Here is a 22,309-nt window from a genome sequence, read left to right on the forward strand (position 1 = left end):
ATTGTAAGTGAAATCATGAGGCGAATGACATTCTTTTTATTACAAAAACGAAAGGACAGCCTTACGGTTGTGGGTGGGCCCCCCTAAGGTCTCCTGGCAACCAGCGTTTTTAGACCCAGGCCGCCGCCACCGCCGCTCCTCAGCCAGGCCCGCCGCCGCCGCCTGGGCCTCCCTCCCTCCCTCGCACGCCTTTATTACGCGCGGCCCGTGCGGCGGCGGCCGCCTTCTCCTCCTCCTCCTCCGTCCTCCTCGGCAGGGCCCCGCCTCGCTCGCTGGCTGGCTGGCTCGCTCGCCGGCAGGCAGGCAGGGGCGGGGGCTGCCGTGTGGTAGCGGCGGAGGAGGCGCAGCAGAGCCAGCCAGGCCGACGGACCCGCTTTCCACATTTGAGGGCTGGCAAGGCGAGGCGGGCGGGCGACGCGAGGGAGAACCCGCCGCTGAGGAGGACTCGCCCTTCTCCGCCTCGCCTCGCCCGGCTTCCCGACCTCCTCCTCCTCTTTTTTCCCCGGCCCTTAACGCTGGGAGCCTCCGCGGGGCTCTCGGCCTCCTAGGCCGGTGGGGGAGACGACGGGAGCGAGGAGGTGCGGCGGGCCTGGTCCGCGTTTGATGGATCCCCGGATCGCCTGGTTCCAGCCAGAGCAGCTCGGGCCCTCCAACCGCCTGTGGATGCAGATCTGGGAGACCACGCAAGGCGTCCGCCATCTCTACTTCCAGCAGCAGCAGCAGCAAAGCGCCTCCGCGGCAGCGCCGCCACCCGCCTCGCCCGGCATGTCCCGCGGCCGCAGCAGCAGCGACGCGCAGCCCGACTTCTTGCCCCTGGAGAGCGGCGGCAGCGGCCACCACCCGCACCGCCACCACCACCACCACCACCACCACCCCCGCAGCAGCAGCAGCAGGCAGGCCTCGCCGCAGCCGCCTCACGCCAACGCCGCCTGGCCAGGCCGGAGCCCGCGCGGAGCCGCCACGCCGCCCTCCTCCGCCGCCGCGGCCTCCTCCACGGCGACCCCCGCCGCCCCTTCCCCCACGACGGCGGCGGCTTCTTCTCCTCCTTCGCCTTCCTCCGCTCCTCCGTCGCCTTCCCCGTCGGCCCCCAACCCCGCCTCGGCCGCCGCCTCCTCCTCGTCGGCCAGCAACAAGAGGAAGCGCGACAACAAGGCCAGCACCTTCGGCCTCAATTACAGCCTCTTCTTGGCGGGGCCTGCCGGGGAGAGCCGCGGAGACGGGCCCCTGGGAAGGCCGCCAGCCGGGCCCGAGGAGGCCGCCTACACCGGTACGCCGTGGAAGAAGAGAAATTACAGCCAAGGAGTGGTGGGGTGAGGAGATGGACGGGAGACCGTGAGGGGGTTGTTTGTCCCTGTTTTGTTTTGTTTTTTTCTTTCAATTAATATATATATATTTTTATTAATTTTGAAGTAAATATCCGTATTAATATGTGTATACAATTAATCTTATGGGAACGAGTTATAAACAGGCGCAAATACTTACATACATGTTATAGGAAGGATATTAAGCTACATAGATAAGATAAGATAAATTTATTTTTATATCCCGCCCTCCCCCGCCGGTGTATCTAGATGTATCTAGACATGCTAACCCTTCTCTATTCAAGGAGAGAGGTCAAAATAGTAATAGTAAATTTTTTTGTTGTTTTGGTGCTATAGCCTTTTTTTGCTTCGTTGGACCACGCGTTGCAGCCAAGGTGTGGTGGGGAGAGATTTTTTTTGGGGGGAGGGGGCTGGTTTTTATTTTATTTGCATTTTTTGGGGGGGTGGGGAAGAGAGCCAAGGAGTGGTGTAATGAGGACAATGGGGAGGGGGATTTATTTTATTTGTACATCTTTTTTAAAAAATGTGGGAAATTCCAGGCAAGGAGTGGTGGGGTAAGGTGATGGGTTTTGATGGATTTATTTCATTTTATTTGTGCATCCTTTAAAGAGAGAGAAAGAAATTGCAGGCAAGGAGTGGTGGGTAAGGTGATGGGGGCGGGTGGGTGATGGATTTATTTCATTTTATTTGTGCATCCTTTAAAGAGAGAGAGAGAAATTGCAGGCAAGGAGTGCTGGGGTATGGGGGGTTGATGGATTTATTTCATTTTATTTGTACATTTTTTAAAAGAGAGAGAGAGAGAAATTGCAGCAAAAGAGTGATAGGGTGAGGTGTGATGGGGGTGGGGGTGAATTTATTTCATTTTATTTGTACATCCTTTAAAAAAGTGTGAGTGAGAGAGAAATTACAGCAAGGAGTGGTGAGGTGAGGAGATTGACAGGAGACAGTGTGATTATTTGTCGGTTTTTTGGGGGGGGGGGATTGTTTTCTTGGTATTGCTACAGTCCTTTTTTTTGCTTCTCTGGACCAGACGTTGTAGCCAAGGTGTGGTGGGGTGAGGATATTTTGGGGGGGGGGGGGAAGAGAGCCAAGGAGTGGTGTTGGTGACAATGGGGAGGGGGGATTTATTTTATTTGTACATTTCTTTTAAAGAGGGAAATTGCAGCCAAGGAGTGATAGGGTGAGGTGTGATGTGGGGTGGATTTATTTCATTTTATTTGTACATCCTTTTTTAAAAAAAGAGAGAAACTGTAGCCAAGGAGTGGTGGGGGCGAGGTAATGGGGCATAGATTTATTTCATTTTATTTGTACTTTAAAAAAAATAGAGAAATTGCAGCCAAGGAGTGAGGCGTGGGGTGTGTGTGGATTTATTTTATTTTATTTGTACATCCTTTTTTAAAAAAGAAACTGCAGCCAAGGAGATGGGGGTTGGATTTATTTTATGTATACATCCTTTTCTTTAAAAAGAGAAATGGTAGCCAAGGAGTGCTGGGGTGTGGAGAGCCAGTGTTGGGGGGAGGCTGATTTTATTTTATTACACTTGTTTATTGACAAATTACAGCCAAAGAGTGGCAGAGTGAGGAGACTGTGTGTGTGTGTGATTTTTTTTTAAAAAAACTGCACAGGATGGAGGCCTAGTTAAAAAGCATACCTTTGGGAAAGGAAGGGGGGGAAGGAAGGGAACAGTATTGGAATATGGTTCTGGTGGTGAGTGGGGAACAGAGGGGAAAGAGAGCTGCTGTTGACCCTGGAAGAATGAAACCCCCTTCCCCATCAGAATGGCTTCAGTGGATGGGGTGCTTTGGGGGGGGGGGCGTTTTCAGAACAGGTATTGAAAACAGTTTTTCATTTGTAATTTAAAAAAAATTCCCATTTAAAAAAGTTATTAATTTTTTTTTTTTTTTGCAAAAGGACTTCTTTTTGCAAGGCTTTTTGAAGGGGATGTTACCTCTTTTGACCTCCAGGCCCCCATTGCCTAGTTGCGCATATACGGGACACAGATGGAGTGACTTGGTAGCAAAGCAGTTGCCTGCTGCATTGGTTTGTGGTCATGTTCTCTCATTCTTTCTTCAGATTTTCTTTTTAGATTTCAGGGCACTGATCCCTTGGTTTTCCAAATACATTTCCAAGTCTGAAGTCTGACTCTGTTTGAGTTCTGCTTCTGAGGTTGTTGCTGAGAAACGTTCAAAGGGGAGTTGCAAGTTGGCCAGAGCTCAGATTTCCTTCTAGGTTTCTGAAGTAGCACAGGTGCTACTAGTGAGTGTCTAGACGCTGGTTCATTTCTGTCGAAAATGTATTGCAGGGTAGTCTCATTGAGGCATATGGCATTGTTTTGGGGGCTGAAGTAGATTGCAGCTGGAGACAACAGTGTGCAGTGTTAATGAGGTGTGGTGGGGTGAGGAGATTGGGAGGGGGCTGGTTTCTGGCAGGGCAGGGCGCTCATGTTCCAAAGAGCTTATGGGTCTGACGTTTTTGAGGTGGGCCAGCTTCTGAGGTTTGATTCTGGCTGAGTTAGGGGTGTCCTGTTAGCTGTTGGGGGGTATGTGAGTGATGGAAGAGGGGAGCATAATCACTGGGAAGGACTGCATACGCTTTGGCGATGGTTAAAACAAGAGGGCGGCCTGGGAGGGTTGTGTTTTCAACTGTGACGTTTTCCCTTCTGCTTGGCAGCAGGGTGGGTGATGCCTTTAGCTCAGGGTGAAGCCCCTCTAAAGTGCTGTGTGGTAATATGTAAGCTGGAAGCACATGCCATTGGGGAAAAAAAAAGAGCATGTTCTGGTTAGAAAGACTATCTGTCATGATGGGGTATGGCGTACCCTTTTCCTTTGCCCTCAGCCCGTGCTTGTAGATGATTTGTGTCTACGTCAAAAAGGGGTGGGGGGAAGAATCTTTAGCTGCTGCTTCTGGAAAATGTAGGCATGTGGGTCTTTATACTGTCATTGCTCATTGCCCTATAAAAAAGGGTGGGGAGCTGCTCTGGTGCATATCTTCCTCCTCTCCTTCTTCCTTTTTTGTGGGAAAATATTATTAAGCATGCACCTTGCTTGCTCCGCATCCTCTTAAATACCACAGTGACAGGTATGCACGCATTGCACAAAGGGAGAGGTTGACAGCCGAGGCCTTCTGGCCCTGCAGTCACAGCCACCACCCTGAGCTGTCTGGCGCAGCACGTGTTCCAGCACATGGCAGCGTGTGGACCTGGGAGGCACATTACCCACAGTACGCCTGATAAACAGCATCATGTACAGGGACTGTTCATCTGGTGGAGCCAGCAGCTCTTACCCAGGAACTGCATCCCTCTTTGGTCCTTTGCAAGGATTCATTTGTGTGTGTGTGTGCGCTTCTGTGTTCTCTAAAAAGAATCTTTGTCACTCAAATGCTTGTGTGTGTGTGTGCAGAGCAGCAAGAAAGATGGGAAGAAAGCAACTTTAAATGCATTCTCCAAGATGTTAGATGGCTCGGCTAGGAGAAATGATTTAAAGAAACAAATGCTTTCTCCAAGCTGGCCAGTGGGGTGGTGGAACTTCGAGAGCCCCACAATATGTGTGAAAGAGCCACGTGACTTCTGAGCTGCGTTTTAGCCTCTCTTCAGTAGAGTCATATTAGGTGGTCTCTCTGGTAAATAATTTTTTTTAACTATAGCAGCCTTCTAGAATGCAGATGTTCATTTTCACACTCAGGTGCTGTTGTAACTCCATAGAGCTGTTTGTGGATTTTTTTTTAAATATAGGCTTGACGAGCAATAGAGCATTCATGGCCCATAGTTATAGTTTATTTACAGCATTTGTAGTCTGTCTTTCTCAAAGAAAAAAAAGCCTCAAGGTGCATCACAAAGATGTTTAAAAGCGGTAGAGGACAATAAAAAGTAAAATATTATTTTTAAAATAAATAAAATATTTGAAATATTGTAGACATACGGAAGGATAAGTATTCTTTTCCGCCTGTCTATTGCTGACTTTGCCCTTTGACAATTAGTGTTGCTTTTCTGAATTTTCTTGGATATGTACAGACCATATGTACAGCCAGACTCTTCTTTAAAATCTGCACAACCGAACAAATCTCCAGTGGCCAATCAGAAGCCTTGCTGGGCATCTTTCCACCCCCCCACTTCCTGAATGTAGCTAATCCTCCAAGAGTTTACAGGGCTCTTGGTACATCAGGGGTGTGTGGCCTGATATGCAAAGGAGTTCCTGATACAAAAAAAACACCCTTTGTACAGCCTTGTAAGGTTTTGGAATTGGAATATTTAAGGATTACCTAATTCCATGCAAACCTACCTTGGTGACTTTGGTCATTTTCTGATGCTCTGCTTTGAGTGCCTCCAGCCTCTGATGTTAGACAGGTGGCAACCAGATACCAAAATTGTGCAATGCTGAAAGGTAAATAATTACGTATGTGTCTTAATAGAAATAGCTGCATAGGACACATTCTCTATTTAAACAAAGAAGAAAGGGTACAGCTTGTTAGCTCTTAACTTGGACTAACTGTTGTTCATGCTCACATCTGTATGCATGTGTGTACTTCTGCATCAGAGTACAAGTATTTGCTTTTCCGTTCTGTAAAGATTGTGTGATATCTTATTTTGTGTATGTATAACATGAAGTATTACAGTAGTTTCAACAGTCCAATGGACAAAACTGAAGAGATAAAGGCGGTCATTAGTCATCTTTGAGTGTGCAGTTTTATTACAAAAGAGTAAGAGTCCAGGTAGCACCTGAACAGAATTTCTAGTAGGGTAAAAGCTTTTGTGAGTCACTGCCAGGGCTTTTTTTGTAGCAGGAACTCCTTTGCATATTAGGCCACATACCCCTGATATAGCCAATCCTCCAAGAGCTTACAGGGCTCTTTATACAGAGCCTACTGTAAGCTCCAGGAAGATTGGCTACATCAGGGAGGTGTGGCCTAATATGCAAAGGAGTTCCTGCTACAAAAAAAGCCCTCACTGCTCACTTCTTCAGTGTTATGTTCTGGAGAACCTTGCTCCAATTTAAATAAACTGCTTCAGTGTTTCACAATGACACAGCTGTCTGCTTAGGTCTGTGTTGTGGATCTGGGAGTGACCAGCCAATGGATTCTTCAGTGAGAGCAGAATTTGCCCACAGACGGAAGAGAACCATTCTGTTTTCTGAAGGGGAAGGGCTCTGAATGAAGAAGGCCCCATATTCTGTTCTTTATATCTCTACTCCTAAGAATTTTGCAGCATGTCCGGGAAAGACTTTCGAGGTCTATTGCCCGTCACAGGTGGGCTTGTAGTGTGATTCCCGGTACAGTAAGCTTTACATGAAGAACAGTTGAATGCGTGTGAGGCTTTGTCTTACCTTTTAAAAAAATATGGAAAGTGCCGTCAAGACACAGCTGCCATATCGCCATCCCTGTAAGGTTTTCAAGGCAAGTAATGAACAGAGGTGGTTTGCCATTGCCTGACTCTGCATAGAGACCCCCAGCTTCCTTGGTGATTCCCCATCCAAGCACTAACCAGGGCCCACCCTGCTTCGCTTCCAAGATTTGATGATATGGGCCATCTAGATTGGATACGTCTGTAATTTAATTGTAATTTCGCTGAATTTAATAGTAGCATGCCTTTGGCCCTGGTTAGAGAAATTTGTATTGGAATGTAACTGTGGTGGAGAGAACTTTGTATGTGTTGCATGCAGAAGGTCCCAGGTTCAAGTACCTGAAGCTGCCATTTCAATTATTGGGAATGTCCTTCCTCTGCCTGAGATTCTGGAGAGCCGCTGCCAGTCAGAACTGAGAATATCGAGATAGATAGTCTGGCATTCTGGAATGTTAGAAGGCACGCTGACCCCTTTTCGTTGGTCACGTGCAGGGGTGGAATTCTAGCAGGAGCTCCTTTGCATATTAGGCCACATACCCCTGATGTAGCCAACCCTCCAGGAGCTTACAAGGCTCTTTTTTTGTAAGCTCTTGGAGGTTTGTCTGCATTGGGGTGTGTGGCCTAATATGCAAAGGAGCTCCTGCTAGAATTCCACCCCAGGTCATGTGTATTGATTTTTTTTTTGTCTGTGATTTTGAAGCAAGCTTGGGAAACGGTGAGTCTCTCAGGCATATTGATTGTCAGCTAAACTAATTTTAAACATTCAACTGCTTTTCAGTCAAAATCAGTTTCTAAAGACTGAAAAGTTAACAGGTGTTTAAAATTACAGATTGCTCTTGAAAACAGGTATCGGAATATCTCCTTCTGTCATCCCTTGTGTTCTGTTAAACTGTGACTCCACACGTGAATAACTTTGATCAGCAGTCTCAGATTAATTCCTACCTTAAAACTATTCAGTAGAGATAGCACAACTGTATGGGTTCAAGCTAGAAGCTGAGTAATCGTGAGTTATTCCCGGTTTGGTATGTGCCACCTATCCTCCAGTCTTTGCAAGCTTAACATTTGGACTTTGAGTTCATCACTTGGCACTTATTTACCAGAAAGCTGCTTCTCCAAAATGTATTTGTGAGTAAAGCTTCCAGTATTGCTGTTTTAGCAAAGCACCAATCAAGCTACTGTGCAGTGGCATGAAAATTGTGAAAATGGGGCCTTCGGGGTAACACTGGATATCAGAACAGAAAAATAATCCGCTTGTTCACCAGTGGAGGAAGTGAATACAGTGCAGCAGATTAGAATTAGGATCATAGAGTTGGGAGGGACCTCAAGGGTTTTCTAGTCCAACCCCTTGCACAATGCAGCAAACTCCCAAATACCTCCTCCCTAAGTTTTGCCTAAGTTTACAGAATCAGCATTGTCAGATGGCCATCTAGCCTCTGTTTAAAAGCAGCCAAAGAAGGAGAGCCCACCATGTCCCAAAGAAGTTTCACTGAGGAACTGCTCTAAATGTCAGGAAGTTCTTTCTAAAGCTTAGTTGAAAATTCTTCTGATTTCATTTCAACCCATTGGTTCTGGTCCAACCTTCTGGGGCCATAGAAAACAGCTCCGCACCATCCTCTCTATATGACAAAGGCTTGAAGCCCCTCACGTACTTGAAGACGGTGATCATATCACCTCTCAGTCATCTCATCTCCAGGCTAAACATACGCAACTCCTTCAGCATTTCTTTGTAAGACTTGGTCTTCAGACCCTTCATCATTTATCTTCATTGCCCTCCTCTGTATACATTCCAGCTTGTCTATATCCTCCTTAAATTGCATTGTCCCAAACTGAACACAATACTCTAGGTGACGTCTAATCAGAGCAGATTCTTTTTACGCAAAAAAATAAAAAAGGAGCTCTCAACTAAAACACTAACTGAATCATCTGGTATGGATGATGGGTTTCTGTGAACAGGAAATGTGGAAAACTTTGGCTTATGTCTAACGACTTTCATGGACCTAATCGTGTTTAGTGGAGGGAGTTTCTGTCTCTTTTCTTCAGCGACTGGTATAGTTTGTATAGGTGGACACCAAGCTGTTGAGATGTTTGTTTTTCAGGTGGTGAATAAAAGTAGCAACAAGCCACAATGGCTGAAGAGATAACTGTTTTTATGTAATCGGTCTGAGAAATTTTCTGCCTAGTCTGCTTAACTTGGCTTGGTGTCACGTTCTCAGGGTGCAGGCAGGCAGGAGTCCAAAGCCAGTCCAAGGTCAGAGTCCAGGAAGTCAAGCAGGAGCCAAGTCACCAATGCAGAATCACAGGGCTGCTAGCTCCGGTTCGGACATGGGGTAGAGCCGCCCCATAGGCAGGGGTGCCCCTGGTACCAAATTGATGGCGCAGTCATAAGGCTGGTGCGGGGAGAGCTGGTTGGCCCCCTTTTCCTCAAAGACATCGGCAACATCTGTGTAGGCTGGGGGAAGTAGAGGACCAACAGCCGGGGTGGCGATGGCCAGGGTGGGTGACTGGGCCTGGTGAGGACAAGGGTCCTTGAAGCGCAGCTTTCCCTGTGTCCAGTCCACTAGGGGGTTGTGCTTTACGAGCCAGGAGAGTCCCAGAATGAAGGGAAAGTGGGGCATGCGAGCAACATCGAATTGTACTTGCTCGTGATGGTGTTGGATCTGAAGTGTGACTGGGTGGGTCTCCTGGGTCACCAGAGCGGAGGAGGCACCCGTCGATGGCTTCGACCAGGGTCAGGGTGTCTTTGTCCTGCACCGGGATCTGGTGTTGCTTCAAAAAAGCCACGTTGACGAAGCAGTGGGCTGCCCTGGAGTTGACCGTGGCATAGACGAACAGCCAGCACCTGTCCGGCAAGCTGAGTACAATCGGTACGAGGAACGAGCCCTGGCTGGTAACGTAGGGTTCAGGGGACCTGGCTAGGTGCCCCAAGTCGGGGGGTCCTCTCAGACTTGGGGCTGGTCTTTTACTGGCAGCAGTGACACGGTACTGGACTGGGTGCGCTTGGTGGGGCAGCCAGAGAAGTGCCCCGCCCCTCCACAATACAGGCAGAGATTCTGTGAGCAGTGCTGTGCTTTTTTCTTTGGGGTGAGCTGTGGCTGTTCAGCCCCGAGTTGCATGGGCTCGGGGTCATCAGTCTCGGGACTGGTGTGCATCGGGGTTGTCACCGTCGCTAGGCGGCAGGGCAGCTGAGAGGGACGGACGCTGCTTCGCACTTGGCGGCAGCTTTCCAGGCAGCCACTGATGCGGAGACACAGCGTGATTAGGCCTTGCAGTGTGGCTGGTCAGATTACTCGCGCCAGCTCATCAAGAACTTCGTCAGCCAGCCCCTCCATATACTGGTCCATGAGGGCAGCCTCATTCCAGGCCAGGTCTTGGACCAGAAGCTTGAACTCGGTGGAGTACTGGGAAACCGAGTCCCTACCCTGCTTCAGGGTCCGGATCTTCCGATTGGCGGTGGCTGCTTGCTGGGGGTTAGCAAAGGCTACCGCCATATGATCCAGAAAGTCAGCAGGGGCGATGGGGTTAGAAGCAAGGGGGTAGCCCATTTAGCTGCCTGCCCCTTTAAGAGGCTGACAATGAAGCACATCTTGTCTTGTCGTTGGGGAAGTCTCTGGCACGTAATTCAGTATACCGTTTGCACTGTGCCAGGAATGCAGGAAACTCCTCCACCTTCCCAGTGAACTTCTCTGGGAGAAGCACCGGGAACTTGGGTGGGGCAGTGACAGTGGCTTGCTGCTGCTGTTGCAGGTGAGCCACCATTTGAGTGAGGTGCTGTACCTGAGTGAGCAAAGCTGCTAGCTGCCCAGAGCCTATGCTTGCCTCCTCATCCATCTTGTGGAGTGAGCGTGTGGGTGGAAGCAGTCTGTCACATTCTCATGGTGCAGGCAGGCAGGAGTCCAAAGCCAGTCCAAAGTCAAAGTCCAGGAAGTCAAGCAGGAGCCAAGTCACCAATGCAGAATCACAAACTGGAATCAGATGTCAATGTCCAAAACCACAAGGTCAGGGTGCCAATGAAATCGAGCAGGTCAGGATCAGGAAGGAGCGTGGATGCAAGCCAGAGAATAGACTTATTGCTTCCACAAGGTTACCAGGTCCTGGGTGGAAGCTATATGAGAGTCGCAATCAGCCTGCTCCCTGGGTGGCAGTGACTCTGCTAGAACTCAGGGCTGAGAGATCTGAAGCATCGGCGTGCCTCATGTCTTTGCTCTGAAAGTTCTTTCCGGAGCCTGCTTCAAACTCTTGAGATGGGAGGAGGAGAGCTTGGAGGAGATTGATCGTCAACAGCTGACACTGGTGCCTGGAGAGTGATTGATGGGGCAGCTGCTGTTCGCTAGTCTGAGGAACTGACTGGCATCTCTTCCAGTTCATAAATGTTTATGAACATTTGCTTAAAGCATTTTTCTTCCACTGAGCTCTGTTTTGTAAACTAAATTGCAGGTGCAGCTATGTGATTAGATGTTGCTGTGACTAATACAGGCTCCCTAATTCAGTAGTTTTCAAAATGTGGGTCAGATTTGAGACTCATGGGTGGGTTCACAGCCCTCTTGCCGGTGGGTTGCAAAGAGGAGGAGAAACGGGTACCTAGGGCAGATGGTTTTCTTCTGCAAAAAGTGCAAAATGACCAAGAAATACAACCTGTTGTTGCTAAATATTTATAAAAACTCAAGTGTGAATGATGAAATATTAGTGTATTGTTAACTGATACAAGATTCTTGTACTTTTAAGTTGCATGCAGTTACTTAGCAAGTAGGTGCAGAAAGTTTGAGAGTGTCTGTCTTGATTCTGTAGCCTGTGTTCTAACTGCGAAACATACATAATGCTAGGCAGGGCTGTTTTCTTGGCTTCTAGCCTTTGTCTGAACATTAGTTGTCTGGAGGAAAATGCTATGGTGCTCTAATGCAGCATTAGACGGTATATGTAAGACAAGCTACCTAACTGTCTAGGTTGAATGCTGTTTGTTTTTTTTTAATGCAGCGAACACTCATCTAGATGTATATATTGGCAAAGGTGATGTCTGAGTATCTCCTTTCTCACTTTTCAATCAGAAATTGGTTCCCACTGTGCCCCTGAAATCACCATTGTTTCACATAGGGCTTTTTTGTAGAAAAAGACCAGCAGTATATATTTCCCTTGAGGAAAGATTCTCATCTGTTTTCTTGGTCTCCATTTGATCCCATCAGTGTCAATTGGGGGCTGTTTCGGGGGTGGGGGGGTGTTCTCAGTTGTAGCAGAATCTTTGCATGATGGAGGAGCACCTGCCCACCTCCTTGCCCTCCCTCTGCTGCTTCTTGCTCTCCCCTGTATGCATTCACTGAGTGGCTGCAGGTCTCCACATTTCCTAGGTGATGTTGAACAGTTGGAGTCCAGCAGCACCTTTAAGACCAACGAAGTTTTATTCCAAATGTAAGCTTTCGTGTGCATGCACACTTCGTCAGACGATAAAATGAGGATCCTGTGAATTTAGGGGGAGGTATTTGTGAGTTTCCTGCATTGTGCAGGGGGTTGGACTAGAACTAGATGATCCTGGAGGTCCGTTCCAACTCTATGATTCTGTGATTCTCTGAAATGGGATGTAGTGAACAGTGCCACGTACAGCTGGTGCGCAGTGGTTAAGCATGCAAAATAATACAAAGTTAGAATCCATTGGCAAAATAGCAACATCAGCAGATTGAAAGGATAACAAGTTTGGTCTGGATAGCATCAGTTGCGTGGAAAAACAGCAAAGGCAATAAACGTGTCAGAATTGGAGAGTGATGTTGAGAGTCTACCATCACAAGGCAATGAATGTAGAGTCTGTTAATTGCTCTGTTTCTCCTTAAGCATGGGTTAAACTGAGAACATCTTTTTCTTAGCGATGTTTCTAAGTGTTGTTGTGTTGCTTGAGATCTTTTAGCTGAAGATGTTGGGGGCTGAATTTGTAACTATCTCGGATGGGGAGCCACCAAAGAAGACTGTGCAGAGGAAGGCAGTGGCAAACCACCTCTGCTTCTCATTTGCCTTGAAAGCCCCTTGCTGGGACAGCCGTAAGTCAGCTGTGACTTCACTGTCCTTTACACACATGCACAATACAGCAGCTCTGATAGGTCAGCCTAGAGCAAGGGAGTCGAACTCATTTGTTATGAGGGAAGGATCTGGCACAAATGAGGCCTTCTTGGGCCGGGCCACGGGTGTACCTATTTAAGATTAGGTAGCAGAGATACAAATTTTATAAAGAACACAGACAAACACACACACACACACACACACACACACATATATATTAAAAACTTAAAACATGCTTAAAATGTTAGCACTCATTGGTCTTAAAGATGCTTTCTTACTATTTTCCCATGGGATCTAGGGAACTGGGCAAAGGAAGCTCTGACTCTTTCCTTCCTTCCCCAGGGTACTGGGGGGAGGAGCCTCATACAATAGAAGGAAGAGAGGCTTGGCTCAGTTAGTTCCGCTGTGCAATTGAGGGAGCCTGGCAAAGCAAGCTATTCCTCCCCAAGGGAGGCGCCTCAGCCAACGGAGAAAATAGAGGTTGCTCCTGTGCAATTGAGCAAGCCTTGCAAAGCAAGCTATTGTGCAGAAGGAAGCAAGATATAGGGAGAAGGAAGCAGATGACAGCCAGTTAATCAGGGGCCTGATAGGAGCCCTCTGGGGGCCTGATTCGGACCCCAAACTTTATGTTTGACACCCCCTTGCCTGAAGCTTGGAAGCTAAGCAGGGTCAGCCACAGTTTGTACTTAAATGGGTGATGTCCAAGGAAGATGGAGGTTGCTATACAGAGGACAACAATGATGAACCCACTTCAGCTCATCTCTTGCATTGAAATCCCCATGAAGGAGGACTTTGTGGGCTCACCATAAGTCAGCATCACAGTATACCTTACGCACAATGTGTGTTTTCTTCCGCTTGACTGTAGCTCACTCCAGTACTTCCAGAACACTATCAAGAACCATTGTGGTCATTTCTTGATCGGTGCAATACCAGAAAGTTCCATCTGTTGAGACAGGTGTTCAGTTTCTTTTCAAATTAAAAATCACACTTAATGTGTCCTTCCATAATCCATAAGCGATGGGTAGAATATTGAACTAGAATTTGGGAGACTGGTTTTAACTGTATCATCCTTGGCCTTTATGCCCCAGTCCAACTGGCCTTATATGTTTTATGGAAGAAGAGAGAATCCCTGTTATGGAAAAGGCAGGATAACAGTTGTTAAATAAAATATGAGCTCCTTGGAAGAAATCTGGAATAAAAATGTGATCGCTATGCTATACGACACCATTAGTATAAAACATTTCTTGGGAGGGGCTGTGGCTCAGCGGCAAGGCATCTTCTTTGCATGCTGAAGGTCCCAGGTTCAGTTCCTGACATCTCCCGTTAAAAGGGTCTGACAGCAGATGATAGGAAAGACCTGAGACCCTGGAGAATTGCTGCCAGTCTGGGTAGATGGTACTGATGCTGATGGTCTGATTCAGTATAAGGTAGCTTCATGTGCTCTTGAGTTGTAGCTGTTAAGGACCACTGAGAGCCGATACATTGTGGCTCAGGAGCCACATGTGGCTCTTCAGCATGCTCCGTGTGGCTCTTCTGAGCATCGGTGTGGCATTTCCCCCACATTTCAGGAAAGTGGGCAGAGTCACTGCCAAGGGGGACTTGTTTTTGGCAGCCAACAGAGAAATGGGTAAGCTGTGAGCCTCTCTGGGGCGTAGGCCTCAGATTAGGGATCAAAGTCAGTGTGTCTCTTTGGGTCAAATATGGCTCTTCTCGAGCTGCAGAGCAAGTACCAATGCTTTATAGTGATCAACAGTATTAGTATGCAAGTTGGTGGCTTGGGAGGAAGTGGCTGCGAGTGTTTAATAATGAGAACATTAATCTTCTGTCCGCCCCTGCCTTTAGAGCTCCAGTGCTTGACCTGAAGCAGTCATTCCAGCCCACAAAGTTGCTCAAAACATCTCCAGTGTCTAAATAACAAGTTGATCTTAAAGGTGCAATTGTCTCCTATTTTGTTAAATAACAAAACAGTTAAGCCTGGTGTCTCAGTGACTGGCGGCTGCTTTCATCAAGATGGTTCTGCTTGATTATTATTATTTATTTATTAGGTTCAATTTATTGGCCGCCCTTCCCTAAAAATAGGGCTCAGGGCAGCTTACGACATATAGGTAGACAAATAACAGTTAAAACAATGTTAATACAATTCAGTTTGGCTCACTTGTAGCCCTAGTGATAGCGCGCATGTGGCAGTTGTCACGCCACATCATTGGCAAGGGCGTTCTGCAGAAGGCACTTGCAGGCTGTACTGCCAGGTAAGTCCTGGTACTCAGTAAGGGGAGTCCTGAAGGTGTCATAGAGAGATGCTGCAAGGACGAGGATGGTGTCACAGCAGGCCTTGACAAACTTTCTTTGGCTCTCGGATCCAACCCAAACGTTCAGGAGCCGAACTTCATAGCATTGATAATCAGTGACTTGGGGAACCACTCATGGTTCTGACATTTCAGCAGTCAGGGTTATGTATGACCAGATTTCCTAATTAGTGCTGCCACAAAAAATACTAGGTGCCACCATGAAATTTCTAGGTGCCATGACAACCCGGCACCTGGGGCTTGCCAAGCCCTGTGTTACAGATGGTGTGGTTTCGTTTGAGCTGCAGAATATTCGCTTGCGGCCCAAAACTCAGCAGCAGCTGACCTGGCCTTGTTGTGGTCTCTCTGATAAGAAGGCGCCAGCCACTCTCGTGGCTTATGCCACATAGCGGTGCAGTTGCACTTCTTGAGGCACCACATAGCTACAGCGGAACCTGAATTTTGGGAGCGCTACACGAAATGAAATGGTTTCGTCACATAACAGCACTGTGGCTCAGGAAGCTAGGGGCTCAGGATGCAGACCTTGTTTGTCTGTTTTTCACATTGCTGATAAGGGAATATTTATCATAACCTTGACACTGCCGTGTGCATACATGGGAAAGGAGAGCTAATATTTGAATCCTGTCCTTCTGTAGCTGCATAGGAGTCTGTTTTTTTAAAATGTGCAACTTCAAACACTTCAGAAGACTGGATTTTCCAGTGAACTCATGTCTCTCAAAACGATTATTAACAGTTGTCATTCAAGAGGTTGTGCTGAGAATCTTAAATGGGTGGCATTTTTTTTTTAGACTTAAACGTACAGGACTGCGGGAACACAGCAGCCTGTTGCAGGACAATTGACAGGTTTCAAGAAACATCTTAGGGCTCTCCATGTTTACCGATCACGGTACAGAATTTCTCACTGTGGTTGGGATTGTAACAAGACATGGAATACTAGTGCAGGAGTGCTGGTAGAGATTTGTATTTAGCTATATCAGAGTGCTTTCACTTAGCCCTGTGAATTGGCCTGGGGGAGGAAGCAAAGGAGTTAGTGGATACTGATCTTGTTAAAATGGGTCTTTTAAAGGTCTGATTAAAGTGCTGATAAGCTATGGAAGCTAAAGTGCTTGCAAACTAGAGCGCCTTAGGATACCTTTGTCAAAAGAGAGAGACAGCTAGCATGATGGTGCTTTCTCTATCAGTTCTCTCTCTCCTGGGGGGGGGTGGGGAGACTTTCCTTTCTTTTCACTTCTCACTTCTTCTGAATGTAGTGGAATTCTACTGCCTATGTACTTACGTTGCCAGCGGATGAGTTGACCTACCTGTGGGATCATCCGAATACGTGTGAGGAAGGATTAGGATGCATCTTGCTGATGTAAGAGCCCCGTGGCGCAGAGTGTTAAAGCTGCAGTACTGCCGTCCAAGCTCTGCTCACTTCCCCGGTGGAAGCTGGGTTTTCAGGTAGCCGGCTTGAGATTGACTCAGCCTTCCATCCTTCTGAGGTCAGTAAAATGAGTACCCAGCTTGCTGGGGGGATGGGGAAAGTGTAGATGACTGGGAAGGCAATGGCAAACCACCCCATAAAAAGCCTGCCATGAAAACATTGTGAAAGCAACGTCACTCCAGAATCAGAAACGACTAGTGCTTACATAGGGGGACCTTTCCTTTCCTTCCGGCTGATGTGGTCTCAGTAGTTGAATCCTTTTAAAAGTTGTATCTGCTAGTGCTGGCATGCTTGTACGAAAAAGGCAATTTTGGAATTGACCCACCTGAAGGCTATTGTTCCATGATATTTATTGTGCTGTAGATATCCGACGTGTTTGGATTTTAGTCTTCAGACGCTAAACTTTAAACAAAAGCATTGGGCTAGGAGATCTGTGTCTTAAAAATGCTTAAATCACATCCAGGAGCAATGCTTGATAAAAATTTCAATCCATTGCTATGCCTAATCCTGAATTTTATTTATTTACTGCATTTATACTCCACTTTCCTCTCCAGTGGGAACCCAAAGTGGCTTACAACATTCTCCCCTGACCTGGATAGCCCAGGCAAGTCCAATCCTCTCAGATCTCAGAAGCTAAGCAGGGTTGACTCTGGCAATCTAAATGGGAGACCTCCTTGGAATACCACAGCCGGAGGCTGAGACAGGCTTTATTCAGCCACCCTTCTGAATATCTTTCATGCCTTCAGTAGGGGTCATTCATTCATTCATTCATTAGACCTTTATTGGCATTAATATAAGAATACAGTGTAGTTTAAAACCAACAGTAACAGTATAGAATATAATAAAACCTTGAAGTCCAACAAAAGTTAAATGACATAAAATAGCTGTGGGCTACACATAAGTAAAAGCCTCTCTGATTTGGATCACAACCTGTAAAAAGCAAGAAACATGAGTAGTGACAAAGTTGTGTTTCCCGTGGAGTAAAAAGCAGACCTTGGTATTGTCAGAAAGGCCTTGATGGTCGGCGAGCAGTGCATCTAGGTATCTTGCTCGTGGGCTGCTATAGAAAGAGCAGTCCAGAAGAACATGAGGGACTGTTTTGATGACTCCTTGGCTACAAGGGCATCGTCTAAGATTGTGGGGGATTCTTTGGTATCTTCCGAAAAGGATGGCCGATGGTAATGCATTGAATCTAGCCAGCATAAATGCTTTTCTTTGGTGAGGATCAGTTAAAAAAGAGGAAATAAGGAGCTAGAAGCCCAGGAGTCTGGGATAAACCCAGGTGACTTGGGGAGCAAGATTTCCGAGCTGCCTCAGTCAGACGTTGCAACTGGATATCTAGAAGTCTACGTTTGATTGCTTGAAATACCGCAGAAGCAGAGGATAGATAAAATGCATCCAAGGAAATTCCTATGGATGTAATTTTCTTTTGGATCAGGGTCAACCATTTTGATGCAGTAGGGGTTAGTCATCAGAGGTTGCCATGACTTCCAGGTGCACACATACATGCACACACACACACACATAAAAATACACAAAAAATAAGCCAAACAACTCACCATTCTTCCCTTCTCTGTTTTGTCTTCACAACGACTCTGTAAGATAGGTCAAGCTGATAGTAACTGGTCCAGGGTCCCCCAGCAAGGTTTCTTGGTAGACTGAGGATTCGAACCCGAGTCTTCCAGATCCTCAATAGACACTGTTATCGTGCCATACCAAACTTTTAATGGCATAACAGTTGCGAATAAAAATACACAGAATATAAAATTTAAACATTGAAGATAAACTCAAAATGAAACCGAGTTTACCGACGCATTCATACATGGTCAGATTTAAATTTAAGGATGTCAGCCAAAAATTTTGCCACAGCCTTGCTAACCTCCCACTCAATATCGTTCAGTAAATAATAACAGGGTGGCAAAATAGACAAAACTGGGGAGAAAGAAAGCTTGCAAAAACAAATCTTTACGGAGGTTATGATAAATGGAACAATCAAGCAATATATGCTGAAATTGAGTCAGGAATATTCGCTCCACAGGAACAGAGCAGGCACTGTTATCAATACACCATGCTTACCTGGTAGTCTGTTGCAGAGAAATAATTCCTGTAGATGTCAGCATGTGCCCCGAGTCTCTAGCTGTAGTTCTTGTTGTGTTTCTCTTTGGCAAAAGAGGAGATAGAGAACGAGAGGTCCTGAAAGACCTGCAGTGTTTGCCAGGGAACTTCCCTGGCTGCTCATCTCTCCCCTCTGCTGTATTTCTCTGTCCAGGAAGTCTGTTGATAATTCGTTCTCATTCTGCAGTGCTATGGAGGTAAAGGGTGGGGGTTTCTTTCTGTCTTTTCCAGGCCTGTAGATTGAGAAGGAAGCAGATTGCATTAGGAAAGGAAATACAGCTTTTTGTAGATGACAGCTGTGTGTCCCTTCCATGAGGGGGAGAGGAACATGGGCTGGACAGCTCCCCCCCCCCCCCTATTTTTACAACACTGAGCTGATAACTGATAGAGCAATATCTAAATTTCAGAGTGATTTACAGGTCTTTTTTGTTCAGCTCACCTGTAGTGCAGCATTGCTTCCATTTACGGATAGCAAATTGAGCCTGATATAGTGGTTGAAGATAGATCGAGATGGGTAGCCATGTTGGTCTGTCTGTAGCAGTAAAAACAAGTAAGAGTTCAGTAGCGCCTTAAAGGCTAACAGCATTCATAGCAGGGTATGATCTTTCGTGAGTCGCTGGTCACCTCTTCAGATACGGCAAGGGTAGTGGAAGGTAAACTATGCCCTTGGCACAGGCAGGAGAAGGACTGAAACTCACAGGTTTTCCTTGATTTCATACTGGCTAGAATTGTTCTCTCAACCTTTGCATTTTTTCTCAGGTTGAACTTAAAATGTGATTTATTGCTTAGATTTTGGTGCCGTGAATCTTTGTAGGCTTAACATGTCTGTTTGGGGAGGTTTAACACGTCTACAATTTGTACATGGGATTATGGGCTGAATGGTACTTTATAGTCTTTTGACATTTATTCTTGTAGATTTTGATTGTGTTCTTATACCACCGAGAGGAGGGGAGGAAGTTGCAAGTGTGAAAGCGGTAGATAGGTCCTCAACTGTAACAGCTATAACTTGTGCTTAAAAGAGAACTATTGTTAAGTAATAGGTAAAGCATTATAGAAACTGCTTTCCTGTATTTAATGTTGTTTGTAGGACAAGAATAGGCAATTATTGCAGTTGTGTTATAGGGATTTCCACTGCTGTCACATATCAATTTTTGCCTTTCTGAGCTTGTGGGTGCATTTGGAATTCTGATGCAAAGGCACAACCTAGGGTTGCCATTCCCCAGGTGAGGGCAGGGGATCCCCTGGTTTGGAGGTCCTCCCCCTGCTCCAGGGTCATCAGAAAGTGGGGGGGGGGAGGAAATGTCTGCTGGGCATTCCATTATACCTTATGGAGACTGATTCCCATAGGGTATAATGGAGAATTGATCTGTGAGTATCAGGGGTTCGGGGGGGGCTGTTTTTTGAGGTAGAAGCACCAAATTTGCAGCATAGCATCTGGCGCCCCTCAAAACACACACACCCAAGTTTCAGAAAGATTGGACTAGAAGGTCCAATTCTGTGAGCCTCAAAAGAAGGTGCTCCTATCCTTCATTATTTCCAAATAGAGGGAAGGCATTTAAAAGGCATGCGGCCCCTTTAAATGTGATGGCCAAAACTCCCTTTGGAATGCAATCATGCTTGTCACAACTTTGCTTCTTGCTCCACCTGCAAAGTCCCCTGGCTTCGCCCCCGGAGTCCTCAGGTGTTTCTTGAGTCGGACCTGACAAACCCTAGCACAACTTCAAAATGGCTGCCACAGGGGGGTGGAACCACATATATATATAGAGAGAAGAAGAAGCCCACGTACAGAGGAGAAGACAGGGGTAATTACAATATACACTGGGAGAGGTGAGGAAGAATAAAGAAAATGCCGTGGTGCCAGTTCGCATTGAAAGAATGTTATTTTAATCCGTGCAGCCAGTTAGAACTTCTGTGGCAAATCAGAAGCCCTCCTGGCACTACCTACTTCCTAAAAAAATTTTAGTGGACCCCCAGAAAGGTGTTGGCAGGCATCACAGCACCTCCAGGCACAACACTGGAGACCCTCGGTTTTTCTCCAGAGGAAAAGTCTTGGCTAGTTGGCAAGGAGATAAGTCCATGAACACTGCCTCTTCTTCAGCTGCAAGGTTTGGCAGTGCTGGTAATACAATTTCTAATGGGATTTCCTCAGGTTGAACACCACTTTCCCCAAGAAACTGGGCACATTGAGATTGCAGACTTGGCGGCCTCCGCCGGCCTGAAGGCTCTCGCGCTTTGTAGCCTTCTAATCCTTAATTTCTCGGAGAGGGATAAAGACATTTCTAAATGACCTTGTCAATACTTTGAAATGGAAATGGCTAGCAGTACCAATCTTTGGTGTAACATTACCACGCTTACGGGCCAATTTAAATATCAAAGGAGTGTACCAAATCATTTGAGAAACTGCTCACCCTCAAGCAGAGGCTGCAGAAGCATTGCTTTGAACAGCGCTCTCTCACACCAATCCGAAGTGCTCATAATAATGCGTTACGCTTGTGTCATTTAGAAATGCTCTTAGAACAGCCATAAGGCTTGCACGCACAACCAAACTAAATGGGTTGGAAGGGTGATTTTTTTTTTCTTCATTGATTTTGTAAACACACACACACACTCTCACACACTTTAGAAGTACATATCAGAATTTATGTTTTTCATAAAACATAACGATAATGCAGTTTCCATTAATAGACTCACTGGGGGAAAATAAGAAGCAGTAGTTGTTAGTTATGGTCTCTTACTGTATGGGGCTCGAAGTATTATTGAAAACTCCTTGCACTGATACCGGGAACATTTCAGCTCTCAGTCTCTTGGCGGCTCCTTGCTCTGGTTGGTCTAGTTGGATGGCTGGTGAGGAGTATGTCCTTGCAACCCTGAGCTTCTGCACAAGCCTGCAAGTGTGTGTGTGTCCTCTTGAGACTGCCAAGAAACCAGCTGGCAGAGGGATGGCAGCTGAGCCTGTTTGCCTGAGCTGGCAGCAGCAGTTGTGGAGGCTCAACATGATGGGTCTCAAAACCAGCATCAGAGAAGTGAGGCTCAAATCAATGAGAGCCAGGGCCTTTTCCATTGCCGCCCCTAGCTGGTGGAATGAGTTGCTGGAGGAAGTCAGGATCCTGTGAGAGCTTCCACAGTTCCTCAGGGCCTGCAAAACGGCACTCTTCCACCATGCACTTTCATGATGACAACACCTGCAGCAACGGGATCAGCCCATAAAAACATTACCAACGGTCTACCCCGTCACGTCAGGGTGATCCTAGGACCTCTTAGAATGGTTAACCACCATTAGAACTTGATCGCTGTCTGAAACCTGATACTAGCGCACGTACTGTAGATGTTTTAGAAATTGTTTTTATGTTTTGATTTTTATTGTTGTTTTATTTATTTGGTCACACTAATGTGATTGTGTGATTTTAAATTTGTGAGCCGCCCTGAGCCTGCCTTTGGCGGGGAGGGCGGAATATAAATAAAATAAAATAATGAATGAATGTAGTGATTAGCCTGTCGGACTAGGATCTAGGAGAGCCAGGTTAGAGCAGGGGTGTCGAACTCATTTGTTATGAGGGCCGGATCTGATATAAATGAGACCTTGTTGGGCCAGGCCATATATGTACCTATTTAAGTTTAGATAGCAGTGATATAAATTTTATAAAGGGCACAAATAAACACAGTTAAAGATTTAAAAAACTTAAAATAAAACATGCTTAAAACTTTAGTACTCATTGGTTTTAAAGGTGCTTTCTTTGTATTTCTCCCAAGGGATCCAGGGAACTGGGCA

The 22,309-nt window shown here is 46.5% G+C and overlaps 1 protein-coding gene across 1 annotated transcript in view; it reads left to right on the forward strand.

The window, feature by feature from the left end:
- The first annotated feature begins 571 nt into the window (after positions 1–571).
- Positions 572–22,309, forward strand: part of TENT4B (terminal nucleotidyltransferase 4B) — a 63,064-nt gene continuing 41,326 nt past the window's right edge. The window contains exons 1-2 of the mRNA XM_060253916.1: positions 572–928; positions 1,094–1,310. Coding sequence (XP_060109899.1) covers positions 604–928; positions 1,094–1,310 — 542 coding nt within the window. The 5' untranslated portion in view covers positions 572–603. The remainder of the gene's footprint in view (positions 929–1,093; positions 1,311–22,309) is intronic.

The sequence above is a fragment of the Heteronotia binoei genome, chromosome 14, assembly GCF_032191835.1.
Source record: "Heteronotia binoei isolate CCM8104 ecotype False Entrance Well chromosome 14, APGP_CSIRO_Hbin_v1, whole genome shotgun sequence".
Taxonomy (NCBI): Eukaryota; Metazoa; Chordata; class Lepidosauria; order Squamata; family Gekkonidae; genus Heteronotia; species Heteronotia binoei.